Source organism: Vipera ursinii (genome assembly GCF_947247035.1).
Source record: "Vipera ursinii genome assembly, chromosome: 1".
NCBI classification, from domain to species: domain Eukaryota; kingdom Metazoa; phylum Chordata; class Lepidosauria; order Squamata; family Viperidae; genus Vipera; species Vipera ursinii.
The window spans coordinates 304,266,755-304,281,244 of NC_139512.1; the positions used below are offsets into that span (position 1 = coordinate 304,266,755).

The window sequence follows — 14,490 nt, forward strand, 5'->3', positions numbered from 1 at the left end:
ATTTCAGCTAAAGAATCATCTATACAGAAGTCTACAGAAAAAGTGGAATAATTAAATGCTACGACAAAAGATTCAACTATTCAACAAATACAGATAATGGGAGACACAGAAAAGAAATTGATAATAGAGAAAAAGGAAAGGACTTTTCTTATAAATCAGAAGGAATCTAAAGGTTCAAAAGAAAAACAGATGAAAGAGAAGATAAATACTTTGGGACAACCATGTCCAGATGGAAAAACGAGACGACCTGATAGATCAGCTAGTCCTCTTAAAAAATGGCAAGTGGATGGTCTTTTCAATGCCAAACAAGAGCTACAACAACACAAAGAGATCTTCTTGATGATTTAAAAGCAAAAACACAGAAGATGATTTGGCAAAGAAAAAAAAACTAGAATAAGACTGAAAAGAAATAGGGTTTTGATTTACATATGAGATCTAAAGTAGAATATACACAAATAGATAAAACAAGTATTCTGAACATAATGGTGTGAGATAAAGAAAATTTTGGTCATGCTTAATTTAGAAGTATAAATATTAAAATAAGAATTTTATATTGTTTTATTAATTTGTTAAGGTAGATGATAAGAACCTATATATTAGATGTCTACCTTAAATATTATATTTTGTGAGGAATGGTGATAAAGAAATTGTAGACAATTAAAAATCTGGAAAAAATAAATATTAAATGTTAAATTTAAATATTAAGGGAAAATTAAAATTGGGAAAGGCTTATTAGGTCACTGATGGGCTAAAAGATTGAATGTTAAAAACAATTAAGATTTAAATACAAGATATTGTGATGAGCTGAGACAAAGAAAAATTTTGGTTAAATTAAACCTAGAAGTACAAACACTAAGTATTAAATTTGAATATTGGTTTGTGGTATAAATGTTAACAGTTACAAAATACAAAAACAATTTGAATCAAATATGAGATAGTAAACTAAAAGAGGAAAAAGAGGAAATAAGTGTGGAAATAAAAGTAATCTTGGCGATTTTAAGATACTTGAGAATTACTAGAAAATAAGAATAGTACCTTGTATTGTTAATTGGTTGATGTAGGCCAGGGCTTTTCAACGACGTAAAAAAAAGTATTTTTTTACTAATCTGCTATCAGCTGCATTCCATTTCTCCATTCGCTTCTCAGTCGCGTGTTTGTGGGACAAAAAAGTTCCATGAGACTTTCTAACTTCTCGCAAGATCTCACGAGAAGTTGGAAAGTCTCATGGAACTTTTTTCTTTTTTACCGATAGTCCCACAAACACGTGGTGAAGGCAGAGAAGCAGAGAAACGCAATGCAGCTGAAAGCAGGTTAGTAAAAAAAAAATGCTTGGGGTGGTGAGGGTACTGACAAGTAACGCCAGTGCCCAGTTTCAACTGGCAGAACCTGGCTAGGCTTGTTCCGTCCAGATGTCTTTTGCGCTCGCCAAAAGAAGGGAGGGAGCCCCACCTTTCCTCTTGAACACTCGAGTGGGTTTTCTGTGATCACCCCTCCACAAAAAGCAGGTGGTTCGCACCTCGTTGGGCTCTGCCATCCTGTTGCTTGGCCACAGCAAGTAGTAGACAAAGTTTGTGCAGGACAGGGAGGCTCTCTGGCACGCCAAGGAGAGCTGAGTCCGAGTCCGGCAGGCATTTCCCAAAGGGTCCTGCAGCCTCCCACCTTCCCTTGCCCGGGGGGGAGGTCATCCCTGCAGGGAGAGAGAGACAGACACAGCGGCATGCTGGAGAGGCTGGCCAGAAAAGACCAACTATAGGAAGGTTGGACTAGCGGCCAGGTGAGAGAGCTTTGAGGCTGCAGGGTCACCTTCGGCCGGTGCCAGACTCTCCTGCACTGAGCCACACTGTGGCTGAGAGGCAGCGGGCGATGGAGGAGGAAGAGGAGCAAGCCTTGGCGGGTGCCAGCAGCAGCAGCAGCAGAATCCCTGAGAGTTTCTGCAGGCTCTGGACAGACGTCATGGGGATCTTGGTGAGCGGCTGCCCTACAGAGATGGGAAAGGTAACCTGGGTGGTACGCCGGGGGCTTTGGGATCCTCTTTTGAAAGGGGACTCTTGGGGACAAAATGGGCCAGCCCGAAGAGTCGCCTGGCTGGCGGTGTTTGTGTGTTGGATCGGGCACACTGGCGGGGGGGAACATTTGTCCAGAAGCAGCACCTCTTCCTTTGCATGTTGATGCTGCTTCTTGGCCATCCTGATCCCGCTTGAGCAACCCGCTCAGGAGGGTGTTGGGCGGGTTAAGAAATCCTGGCAGTTTGTTTTGTTTTGTTTTCCAAAGCTCCCTTTCTTGTTCTGCAATGGAAGGGGACAGTTTGGGGTGGGTTAAATGTATGGGCTGAAAGTGGCACTGATCCTGGCACGTCTGCTGAGCCCCAAAGAAGCACTTATCACCTGGAAAGCAGCACGGCAGGTCACATGGGCAGCCCTCGGCCGCTCCCCTCCCCTCCGCGCTTCCAAATCGATCCCCGGGCCAGCGTTCCTGGCTGAGGAATTCTGAGAGTTGAAGTCCAGAAGTCATAAAAGGGCCATTTTTGAAGACCCCCTGCTGTATATCAATTTTGCTGCATGTCGAGAGGTGTTACCTCACAAGAGCCTCAATTCTGATCGTTGATTGGTTCGCTGTCCCTTCAGTCAACTCCCTTGTCAAGCGGCTTGTAATTGGGTGATGCTGTTAAACTCTTGTGCTGAGTGGGAGGGCATGCCGCTGTGGCTCTTGCTCTCCAATAGGCTGCGGGGGCCACCCTGGAGGGAAGGGTTATTTTACAATGGGTGTGAGAGAGAGACAGGAGGGGAGGTTATGGTGGGAGAGACAAAAACGCTTCCGAGTGGCCTCATCATGGCTGCCGCCTCCCGTTACGGGTTGTGGTTCTTTCAATCCTGGCACACAGCTCTGGTAAGCGGGCAGGTGAGCACGAGACAGTTCAGGGCATCACCAGCTACCCCTTTTCCTCTTGAGCCTCTTTCCGGTAACAGAGGCTCAGGATGCCTAAGTGGCCTTATTGTTAGGAAGCGATGATGAGCTTATGTTGATTTCTTAACCAGAAAATCCCCCATCAGAATATATTTCTTCTCATTAGGAGCTTGTCTTCTTGTGACAGTTTGGGCTATACCGAGTATTAATTTTCCTCAATTTATGTCTGTAAAGTGATTTGAGGGGCGTGGTTGCTTGGATTATGATAGAAGTGTTAAAGTTAAGTGGGCATCAGGTTTCTTGGTAAAAATGGATTTGGAAAGAAGAAAAGGAAGGAAGGAAGGAAGGAAATGACAGTGAGGGAGGGAAGGAGGATGGGACAAAAAGGGAGGGAGGGAAGGAAGGAAGGGACAATGGGAGAGGGGAGAGATAGAAAGAGGGAAAGAAATAGAGGGAGAGAAAGGGAGAGAAATAGGAGAGAAGGAGAGAGGGAGGGAGAGAGAAATAGAGGGAGAGAGAAATAGGGAGAGAGAGAAGGAGACAGAAAGGGAGAGAGAAGTAGAGATGGAGAGGGAGAGAAGGAGAAAGAAAGGGAGGGAGGGAGAGAGAAATAGAGGGAGAGGGAGAGAGAGGGAGAGAGAAATAGAGGGAGAGAAAGATTAAATTAGCAACATGGTTGTTAAGTGAATCTGGTTTCCCCACTAACTTTGCTTGTCAGAAGGTTGCAAAAGGCGATCACATGACCCTGGAACAATGTGACCATCATAAATATGAATTAGTTGCCAAGCATCCAAATGTAAATCACATGACCCTGGGGATGCTGCAATGGTCATAAGTGTGAAAAATGGTCATAAGTCACTTTTTTCAGTGCCGTTGTAACTTCGAACAGTCACTAAGTGAACTGTTGTAAGTCAAAGACTACCTGTACGTTATCATTTTTTGCTTTTTTTTGGTCAAGTTTTTAACACTTTGCTGGGCAACTGGTTGTACTCGGATATTGCCTTATCCTAAAAGTGGTACAATTGTTGAAAAGGTTGAAAAGCCCTGATGTAGACGGCGAGAAGCATATATAGATAAGAAGTGTATTCAGAACTTTAGACTGTGGGGGAATCGTGATAAAAATTGGGGTCATTTAAAATTTGGAAATGATAAAGAATAAATGTTAATTTTAAAATATTAGTAGAAAATTAAAATTAAGAAAAAATTATTAGGTCATTGATGTCTAAAACGGGTCGGCAACCTGAAACGGTGAAAGAGCCACTTCGAACCGGTTCCCTCACAAAAGAAAAAAGTGGGAGCCGCAAAATGCAAGGCAACCCTTGGATTGAGCTGCAGAAGGACGGGGGGAGGACAGGACCAGTGTATGAGACATGAAGCCTGTTGTTCTGCGCATGCCTTTTCCTCCACCCAAGAAGCAAAATAAAGGGCGCCCAGGGCACACGCGTATGCTCAGTTGTATGTTTGGAACCCACACACTCCATTTGTAGTTGCGGTGTCCCTGGGTGGGCTCTTTATTGTTCGGCCCACATGCCTTTCCTTCCCCCCCCCACTACTACCCTTCTCCCCCTGCATTTGGTTAGCCTTGGAGCCGCTGCTTCAAGGTGGTGATCCTGGGAAACCGCTCTGCCCAGCCAGAGGAAAGTGGAGGGGGCTGTCCACGGGAGGCACCACATGGCAAGAGGTGCTGGGCAGCTGCTCTGTTGTTAGCAGGTCCTCAAGAGCTTGGCGTGGGTGGGAGTTGGAGGTTTGGCGGAGGCTTGCACAGCTGCTGCCTTCAGCTCCTCTTCATTCGGGCCATCCGAATGAAGAGGACCCGAACGGGCTGGCGGAAGCTGGATGGCCCGAAAGAAAAGCAGCCAAAGGCAGCAGCTCTGCAAGCCTCCACCACCCCCTTCGTTTGGTCCAGCCAGCTGAGAGAAGGGGATGGCCAAAAGGTGGAGGCCGACAGAGGAAGCTTCTGAGACCCCCCCAGTGGGACCCCCCCTGGGCTAGCAGAGGTGGCGGTGGAGCAGGACAAAGGGAGACCTGCCGGGCAGGGAAGCGGCAGGCCCAGAGCACCCCGAGACTGGCTTCCCCTACCCAGCAGCAGGTAGAAAAAGGGCCCACTCACCTTTCCAGTCCTCCCGTCTCTTCCTTCGCTTCCTCTGCTGCTGCCACGTGCAGTCCAAAGAAGCAAAGAAGTTTGTGGGCAGTCCCACAAACGGCTTGTGGGCAGTCCCACAAACCAAAGAAGTTCGACCAATCAATTCAAACTTTGGGAGTTTTTTTTGTGTGTGTGTGTGAGCAGTTTGAATTGATTGATTGAACTTTTTTAGTCCCACTTTTTTTTCGGAACTGCACATGGTGGAGGAGGACTTGGGAGCCACAGGAGAGCATGCGGCTCTGGAGCCACGGGTTGCCGACCCTTGGTCTAAAAGATGGAATGAAATTAGGATGTACATAAATTGAAGTTTATTGAGGAATATTACAAAGTGATTTGTTGTTTGATTGATAAAATAAGAACTGTGTTGCCTTGAATATGAGACAGTATAAATAAAGGGGGAAAGAGAGGAAATTAGTTGCTGTAATATTTTGAGATTTGTATTGATACTTAAATGTAAAGGAATAATTGTATTCAGCTGCCACGTTGCTTTTCAAATATGTTAACGCAATATTAAAAAATAATATATATTTTTTAAAAAACACAGTAAATCTATTCTAAAATATGTCAGATTTGGTCCTGTTCAAAATGGGCTTGGGGCTGAACCACTTGATTTTGTACTGTAAGCATAGTATTTTGAAACTTTGTTTATCCTCCTATAATTAATCTGTGGTAACATAACTATTTTTTCCCTTTTGCAGAGAGGCCTATCCAACTTGCATTGTGCAGGAGGTGCAGTTATGTTATGATGTAGCCAAACTCACATACCTGTCCGATGAAAGGTACCTGTATTATGGAGAAAGCATCTTTAAGTTTAAGTATAAAATACAATATGTTAACTGAGGGATCCTTGGTGCTCTCTGAGCTTGCTTGTTTTCTTGCAGATGTTTCATTACTCAAACTAGGTAACCTCATCAGTGCTACTGATGTTAGAACTGATGATGTTACCTAGTTTGGGTAATGAAACATCTGCAAGAAATCAAGCAAGCTCAGAGAGCACCAAGGACCCCTCATGTCAACCTCGAACTACAAATATTCTCCTTTATTTGTATGTTAACTACAATATGCTTTCTGTGCCATTGTCATAAATACTGGTTGTCTGTCACCAGACTTGTAGCATGAGACCCGAGTTGTAAAACTTATTAAATACTATATATGCGCAAACACTCTATAGAGAACACATTGGGAGGATCATAGTAATGCTCACAATAGAATTATTTCATTTGTTTAATGTCTGATTCTCTCAGTGAAATAATTCATACATTTTCTTTTGAATCAATTTGACTCTTGTTCTGAGAAATTTTAATGGAGTGTGTCTATTATGGAAGCTGCATTGTGTGTACTGAATTTATTTAGATACAGGATGGCCTGGTGCATTAAATCCAGTGCTGTTTTAAACAAGGGTCTAAGCTTGTATTTTAACTTATGGTTTGATTATTTTGAATCCTGATTTTTGAAGAGAAATGCTTTCATTGGTGTCCTGTAAAAGACCCTGTTTATGACCCAAAATGTTTAAGCATACTTTATAATATTAAATATGATCTATTCTTAATAATTTCTAATACAATAAAAGTGTACATCCTTTCAAAACCTATTGTGGTACTGTAAGGTCTTTGAAGGGTTTTCTTCTCTAATTAGGTTCCTCTAGTTAACAGAATTGACTGCAAACCTTAAAAGTGAATCTTATATAAATACCATCTATATGATTACAGTATATGCATAATTAAAGAAGTAGAAATATTTGGAATACCTATTATATGTGTTATCCACTTAAGTATATTGTCTATCATGTGAATATTATTTGTGAAAATGAGTACATATTTTAGCTATACACTTCATTTTAATAACAAATTCCTTGCTATATCACATTTATGTATGTGTTTATACCAGAAAAAAGGCAGAGAAGAATGTGGCTTATTATACCCAACTGTTTGAGCAGACTGGTAAAAGATATCGCATAAATACAAAGCCCTGTGGTCAGTTCTTTTGCTGTAACACCAGAGCATGTGAAAGGGTAAGAAGCTGTTGTGTTTCTTAGTTAAAATGTTAAATCATTAGGTACGGTTTAATGTTTAAAATGTTTAAAATTAGGTAAGGTTTGCCATACTTGCTTTTTAGGAAAAGACTAATAATTTAAAACGGAACTGCTTTTTAAAGTTCATTCTCCCCAGCAATTATTGAATCAAATGCAAGGTCAAGTGACTTATATTCCCTTATGCTTGTCAGAGTATTTTTTTCTAAATATACCTAGATGGTAACTTTTTTTAGAAGTTTGGTTTATTATTATTGAAATAACTGAGCGTGAAACTTGCTAGTCAGCTAGGGAAGGAAAATAAAAAGAAACAAATGGAACAGTGAAATAGGATTTTATATATAAATACTTGAATATTAAAAGGTAACAGCACTTCCGGTAGCGCTGCCGCGCCGAATGGTGGCATTTTAGAAGCCACCCGACCTTGGGAAGCATTAAGCGCTAGGAGACAGCGAATATCAGCTGTTCCGTGGCGCCGAAGTCTCCCTCGGGAGAAGAGGGAGAGACGAGCCTGTCTGGGTAGAGGTAGAGCTCCCCTGTCAATTCCTCACCTAGTTCGGGGGTTGATAGGGTGAGTTCCCTCGGAGCCCAGGCTCTCTCTGCTCCCAGGACGCTTTCACTTCCATAAGGGAGTGGAACCAGACGCGACAACTACATCTGCTGCTTAGATGGGACTGTGAGTATTTTTCTCTGAGAAGCAGGCAGAGCGAAACAGGAGGATTTGAATTTTCAAGTTGGATTTTAACTTTAACTCAGATTCATTATCTTCTTCAAGTTTTAAGCTGATTGAAACGGAGCAAAAATGGCACTGGAATGTTGCTTTCTTGCATGAACTGACAGTTTTGGAAAGTTGTTACATTTTGTAACATAGCTTGAGATACAGTTTGCAATTGATTCTAACCAGTACCGGATTTTGTGTATTTGAGAGTTTGCCCTTTTTTTTAAATAAGGAATTTGGGAGGAAAATTTTTATTCTTTCTCCCTCCTCCCTTTTTTTTCCTGAACTTTGATTCTGCTAGAAGAAAGAGGAAATCGAAACTTAAGAGATGGCTGCAAGGCGTGGGGGAGGTCCTCCAATTTCTAAAAGTGCTATTTCTTCACCTTTATCACAAGCAGCAGGGCAAGCTACAATGAAACCTACAGCACATCCACCATCCCCACCACCACCTGGATTTACATTGGCAGATATTCAGCAAGTTGTGATGCAATCAACACAAGTATTACAGCAAGAAATAAAGGAAACAAAAGAAGAATTTGTTAATCAAAATATGCAGACGAGGGAGGATATAGTGCTTGCACTTCAGGGCTTGGCTGCACATATTGAACGCCTGGATGTTCGTGTGGATTCCGTTATGGAATATGTTGAGAATTTGGAAAATAAAATTATCAGTGCTGAACAGAAACTGGACAAGGCAGAGATTAAAATTGACAGAACAGAAGATGAAATTATTTTTTCTCAATATAGAAACATGGAGTTTGCATTGCGTATAAGGGGTTTGAGAGAGAACCCTAAAGAAGATTTGGAATGGGAAGTTGCACAGGCTGTGGCTCCTGTCTTGAAATGTGAACCTGAAGAATTAGTTAAAGAGATGGATAAAACATTTAGGGTTAATTCCTGGATTGCTAAACAGAAAAATTTACCTAGAGATGTAGTGATGTACTTCTCCAGGAGATCAACTAGAAATGCAATCATCCAAGCTTTCTACCTGGAAAGATTTCAAATTGCAGGCCAAGATATTATAATTTTAAAGGAGATACCTCCTAAAATTCTTAGAAAAAGGAAAGACTTCGCCTTTTTGTCTGATGAGCTTAAGAAGCAACAAATTCAGTTTAGATGGGAAATACCCATTGGAATTGTGGTAAATTATGCAGGTACGAGGTATAGGTTGAACACAATTTCAAAAGCAAAAGATTTTTATACTGAGGTCCTTAAAGTAGTTTCACCACCGTCTCCTCGAGCTAAAAGAACAGAAGAACAGTTGAGTGAAGGGGCAATGTCACTGCCTCTTGAGGAGATGCAACAGGCTGAGACTATGGAGCAGAGTTTGGTGTTAAAAGAGGACCCGAGAGAACAGAGGATGACTAGGGCTGCATACAAGCGTAAGGAAAAAGAGCAAAAACAGAAGCTTGTATCTGGTTTAACTACGCAAGATGCGGCTGTTTTGGAGCCCGTGGGAGGAGCACGCCCGAAGAGAGCAACAGGTGATCTTCAGGTCATGTTCCAAAGGCTCCTGGTCACCAGAGATGGTGAAGTTCCTGACATGGAATATTAATGGTTTAAACTCATTACAGAAAAGTAAGAAAGTATTTTACTATTTGAAACAACATAAAAATGACATTGTTTGCTTACAAGAGATTCATATTGCTTTAAAGGACCAAAAGTTTTTGGTTAATTCCCGGCTGGGAACACATTTTGCAGCCTGTGCTCCGGACAAGAAGGCTGGAGTGGTCATTTATTTAAGAAAACATTTTTCGGCTAGATTAATTGAATCGGATAAACAAGGGAGATATGTTAGTATTGAATTGTTGCTACAAGGAAAGAAAGTTCTTCTTATTGGATTATATGCTCCAAATCAACAACAGCAAAAGTTTTTTAAATTTTTACATCAAAGACTAATCGAATTGGATTATAAATCTGTTATTTTGATGGGGGACTGGAATGGAGTTTTGGACTCATTTGAAGATAGGAAGGGATCTTCTAAAAACCCTCCTAATTATTCGAAACTGCCCAAAGCCTTTTTTGATTTGAAGGAGGATTTGGAGCTGAGAGATGTATGGCGGGAAATGAACATGAAGGACAGAGATTTTACTTTTTTTTTGGATAGACATAAATCTTTCTCTAGGATTGATTTTATTTTAATTACTACTGATCTTCTCTCTAGGGTTAAGAATGTTAAGATTTTTCTAGGACATTGTTGGATCATAGCCCTGTTTGGTTGGAGTTTTTTTGCTGAAGATGATAATAGAAGATCCTGGAGAATAAATGAAAATTTATTCACAAATGAGGTGTTTTTGCAGAAATGTAGAGAACATCTGAAAGAATTTTTTGTTATAAATATGCATAAAGGTACATCGATGGGAATGGTTTGGGATGCTAGTAAAGCGTACATGAGAGGGGTCTTGATTTATATGAATAATGCTTATAGGCGTAGGCAAATGCAAAAACGTAAAGATTTTGAGGAAGAGATTTAATCTAAGGAGAAAGATTTTATTTTGAATCCATTGGATAATAATTTAAGGACCTCGATACATTTATTGAAAGAACAATTTAGTATGTTAATGGCTGACCAAGTAGCAACTAATTTGCGTTATGCTAAGCATAATGCCTTTTGTAACGCTAATAAGCCTGGTAGGTGGTTGGCTTATCAATTAAGGAAGAAACAGAAATTACGTACTATAGATAAAATAGAATATAAAGGAAAAGAAGTCTATCAACAAAAATTGATTAAGAGGAGTTTCTTAGATTTTTACTAGAAATTATATTCTAGAGAAAACATACAAGCTTTAGATATAGATAAATATTTATAGGAAGCACATTTTCCTAGGCTTTCAAAAGAACAACAACTTGAGATGAACTGTTTAATGACATCAGAGGAAATCTCTTTAGCTATTAAACAGTTGAAAGTGGGCAAGGCCCCGGGAACAGATGGATTAACAGCAATTTATTATAAAACGTTGTTGGTTGAAATGATTGAACCTTTAAAGATGTTTAATGAAATTCAGACTGGAGGAGTAGTTCCTCCATCTTGGAGGACAGCCTTTGTATCGTTGATTCCAAAGGAGGATCAAGACCTTACTCAACCTAAAAATTATAGACCTATATCGCTTTTGAATATAGATTATAAGATTTTTGCTAAAGTATTGGCTAATAGATTAATGCAAGTTTTAAAGCAAATGATTCATAGTAATCAATTGGGATTTATATCTGGAAGGTATATGAAATATAATGTAAGACAAATTGTAAATTTGCTTGAATATCTGGATAAAAACAACCAAGTCCCTGCAGCGTTGATATTTTTGGATGCAGAAAAAGCTTTTGATCAATTGAATTGGCAATTTTTATTTAGAGTTGTAGAGGAAATGAATTTTGGAGAAGGATTTTTACATTCTATTAAAGCTATATATCAACAACAAACTGCACAAATTATAATTAATGGGGGGTTAACAGAGATGTTTAAAATAGAAAAAGGTACAAGACAGGGATGCCCCCTATCACCATTGTTGTTTGTATTAACGTTGGAGATTTTATTAATTAAAATTCGAGAGTCTTCTATGATAAAGGGAATTAAAATAAAACAGAATGATTATAGATTGAGAGCTTTTGCTGATGACTTGGTTGTGACTTTATCTCAACCGATACAATCGGTTATAGATTTGATGGAAACTCAGTATGGTAAGGTTTCTGGGTTTAAGGTAAATAGTGATAAGACCAAGATATTGTCTAAGAATATGTCTGTGAGTGATAGGGAAATGTTAATCAAATTAACAGGTTTTGAAATAGTAAAAAAGGTTAAGTATTTGGGAGTGTATATTGCAGCTTCAAATGCAAAATTATATAAGAATAACTATGAAACACTATGGGTGAAGATACAAAAGGATTTAAATAATTGGAAAAAATTACAATTATCTCTATTGGGAAGAATTGCAGCTGTTAAAATGAATGTTCTGCCGAAGTTTCTCTTTTTGTTTCAAATGATACCTATATTGAAAAAGGATGCCAACCTTGATGAATGGCAGAAGGGTATTAATAAATTTATCTGGGCGGGGAAAAAACCAAGAGTCAAATTTAAGATTCTGCAAGATGCTAGGGAAAGAGGGGGACTCAAGGCGCCTAATTTGAAATTGTATTATGATGCGGTGGTTTTGACATGGGTTAGCGATTGGCTTAATCTAACTAATAAAAGAATACTTCGCGTTCTATGAGAAAAAAAGCCCTGGGACTTGGTATATGGATGGCATGCATATTTGCTTTATGACAAAAAGGTAGACAGGGCTTTAAAATCTCATATTCTTAGAAGTGCTTTGTTACGTGTCTGGAAAAAGTATTATTATAAGTTAAATTATAAAATACCTATTTGGGGAATTCCCGGACATGCGATAGAAGGTGTATCTATGGGAGTGAGTTTGGATATGGTTTCCTATAAGGAATTACTTAGATTGGAAGGGAATAATTGGCAACTTAAATTATTAGATGAGTTAAAACAAGAAAACATAAATTACCGTATTTTTCGGACCATAAGACGCACTTTTCCCCTCCCAAAAGTGGGTGGAAAAACGAGGTGCGTCTTATGGTCCGAAGGTAAGCAAAAACACTTGTCTCCCGTTCAGTCAACGCAGTCTATCAGCTCCATTGGAGAGACGTGATTGAATGAAGACGTGGAATTCTCCACCCCGCCCCTGTGATTGGTCGGCAGGGGTGGAAATACGGACGTGCCTGCCATGCCTTCTGACTGCCTCCCCCTCCCTGCGCGCGCGCACATTTTCTTTCTTTTACCTCGCTGCTAAAGAAATAGTTTTTGCTAAACTAAACCTCATAGGCGACTTGCCCCAGCAAAGCCGTGAGGAGTTGTCCCTGCAGGTTTCTCTGCGAAGTTTATTGGAAGTGATTTCCCATTTGCAAGATAATACTGCTAATTGTTTGAAATTGCTTCGGCATCTTAGAAAACCTATTCAGGGAAAAGAAACTACCGGTACCTTCCTTCCTTTCTTTCTTTCTTTCTTTCTTTCTTTCTTTCTTTCTTTCTTTCTTTCTTTCTTTCTTTCTTTCTTTCTTTCTTTCTTTCTTTCTCCCTCCCTTCTTTCTCCCTTCCTTCCTTCCTTCCTTCCTTCTCTCCCTCTCTCTCTTCCTTGCTCCCTCCCTCCTTTCTTTCTTCCTTCCTTCCTTCCTTCCTTCCTTCCTTCCTTCCTTCTTTCTTTCTTTCTTTCTTTCTTTCTTTCTTTCTTTCTTTCTTTCTTTCTTTCTTCCTTCCTTCTTTCTCTCTCTCCTTTCTTTCTCTTTCTTCTTTCTTTCTTTCTTTCTTTCTTTCTTTCTTTCTTTCTTTCTTTCTTTCTTTCTTTCTCTCCATCTCTCTCTTTCTTCCTTCCTCCCTCCCTCCCTCCTTCCTTCCTTCTCTCTCTCCCCTCCTTCCTTCCTAGTATACCGGTACTATTTGGTTCAGAATATTTTTTTTCTCGTTTTCCTGCTCTAAAAACTGGGTGCGTCTTATGGTCAGGTGCGTCTTATGGTCCGAAAAATATGGTACTCTTGGTTCCAATACACCCAACTGATGGTAACTTTTTTTAGAAGTTTGGTTTATTATTATTGAAATAACTGAGCATGAAACTGCTAGTCAGCTAGGGAAGGAAAATAAAAAGAAACAAATGGAACAGTGAAATAGGATTTTATACAGTCATGGCCAAAATTGTTGGCACCCCAGAAATTTTTCCAGAAAATCAAGTATTTCTCACAGAAAAGTATTGCAGGAACACATGTTTTGCTATACACAGGTTTATTCCCTTTGTGTGTATTGGAACACAACAAAAAAGGGAGGAAAAAAAGCAAATTGGACATAATGTCAAACAAAACTCCAAAAATGGGCTGGACATTGGCACCCTTAACTTAATATTTGGTTGCACACCCTTTGGAAAAAATAACTGAAATCAGTCACTTCCTATAACCATCAATAAGCTTCTTACACCTCTCACCCGGAATTTTGGACCACTCTTCCTTTGCAAACTGCTCCAGGTCTCTCTTATTGGAAGGGCGCCTTTTCCCAACAGCAATTTTAAGATCTCTCCACAGGTGTTCAATGGGATTCAGATCTGGACTCATTGCTGGCCACTTCAGAACTCTCCAGCACTTTCTTGCCCTCCATTTCTGGGTGCTTTTTGACGTATGTTTGGGGTCATTGTCCTGCTGGAAGACCCAAGATCTTAGACGCAAACCCAGCTTTCTGACACTGGGCTCTACAGTGCGACCCAAAATCCTTTGGTAATCCTCAGATTTCATGATGCCTTGCACACATTCAAGGCACCCAGTGCCAGAGGCAGCAAAGCAACCCCAAAACATCATTGAACCTCCACCACATTTCACTGTATGTACTGTGTTCTTTTCTTTGTAGGCCTCATTTCATTTTCGGTAAACAGTAGAATGATGTGCTTTACCAAAAAGCTCTATCTTGGTCTCATCTGTCCACAAGACATTTTCCCAGAAGGATTTTGGCTTACTCAAGTACATTTTGGCAAACTGTAATCTTGCTTTTTTATGTCTCTGTGTCAGCAGTGGGGTCCTCCTGGGTCTCCTGCCATAGCGTTTCATTTCATTTAAATGTCGACGGATAGTTCGCGCTGACATTGATGCTCCCTGAGCCTGCAGGACAGCTTGCATTCCTTTGGAACTTGTTTGGGGCTGCTTATCCACCATCCGGACTATCCT

At 40.3% G+C, this 14,490-nt stretch overlaps 1 protein-coding gene across 6 annotated transcripts in view; it reads left to right on the forward strand.

The window, feature by feature from the left end:
* TMEM63A (transmembrane protein 63A) overlaps positions 1–14,490 on the forward strand; it is a 60,029-nt gene that overhangs the window by 21,677 nt on the left and 23,862 nt on the right. For all 6 annotated transcript variants that reach the window (XM_083348853.1, XM_083348858.1, XM_083348855.1 and 3 more), the window contains 2 exons: positions 5,746–5,826; positions 6,935–7,058. In XM_083348853.1, coding sequence (XP_083204979.1) covers positions 5,746–5,826; positions 6,935–7,058 — 205 coding nt within the window. The remainder of the gene's footprint in view (positions 1–5,745; positions 5,827–6,934; positions 7,059–14,490) is intronic.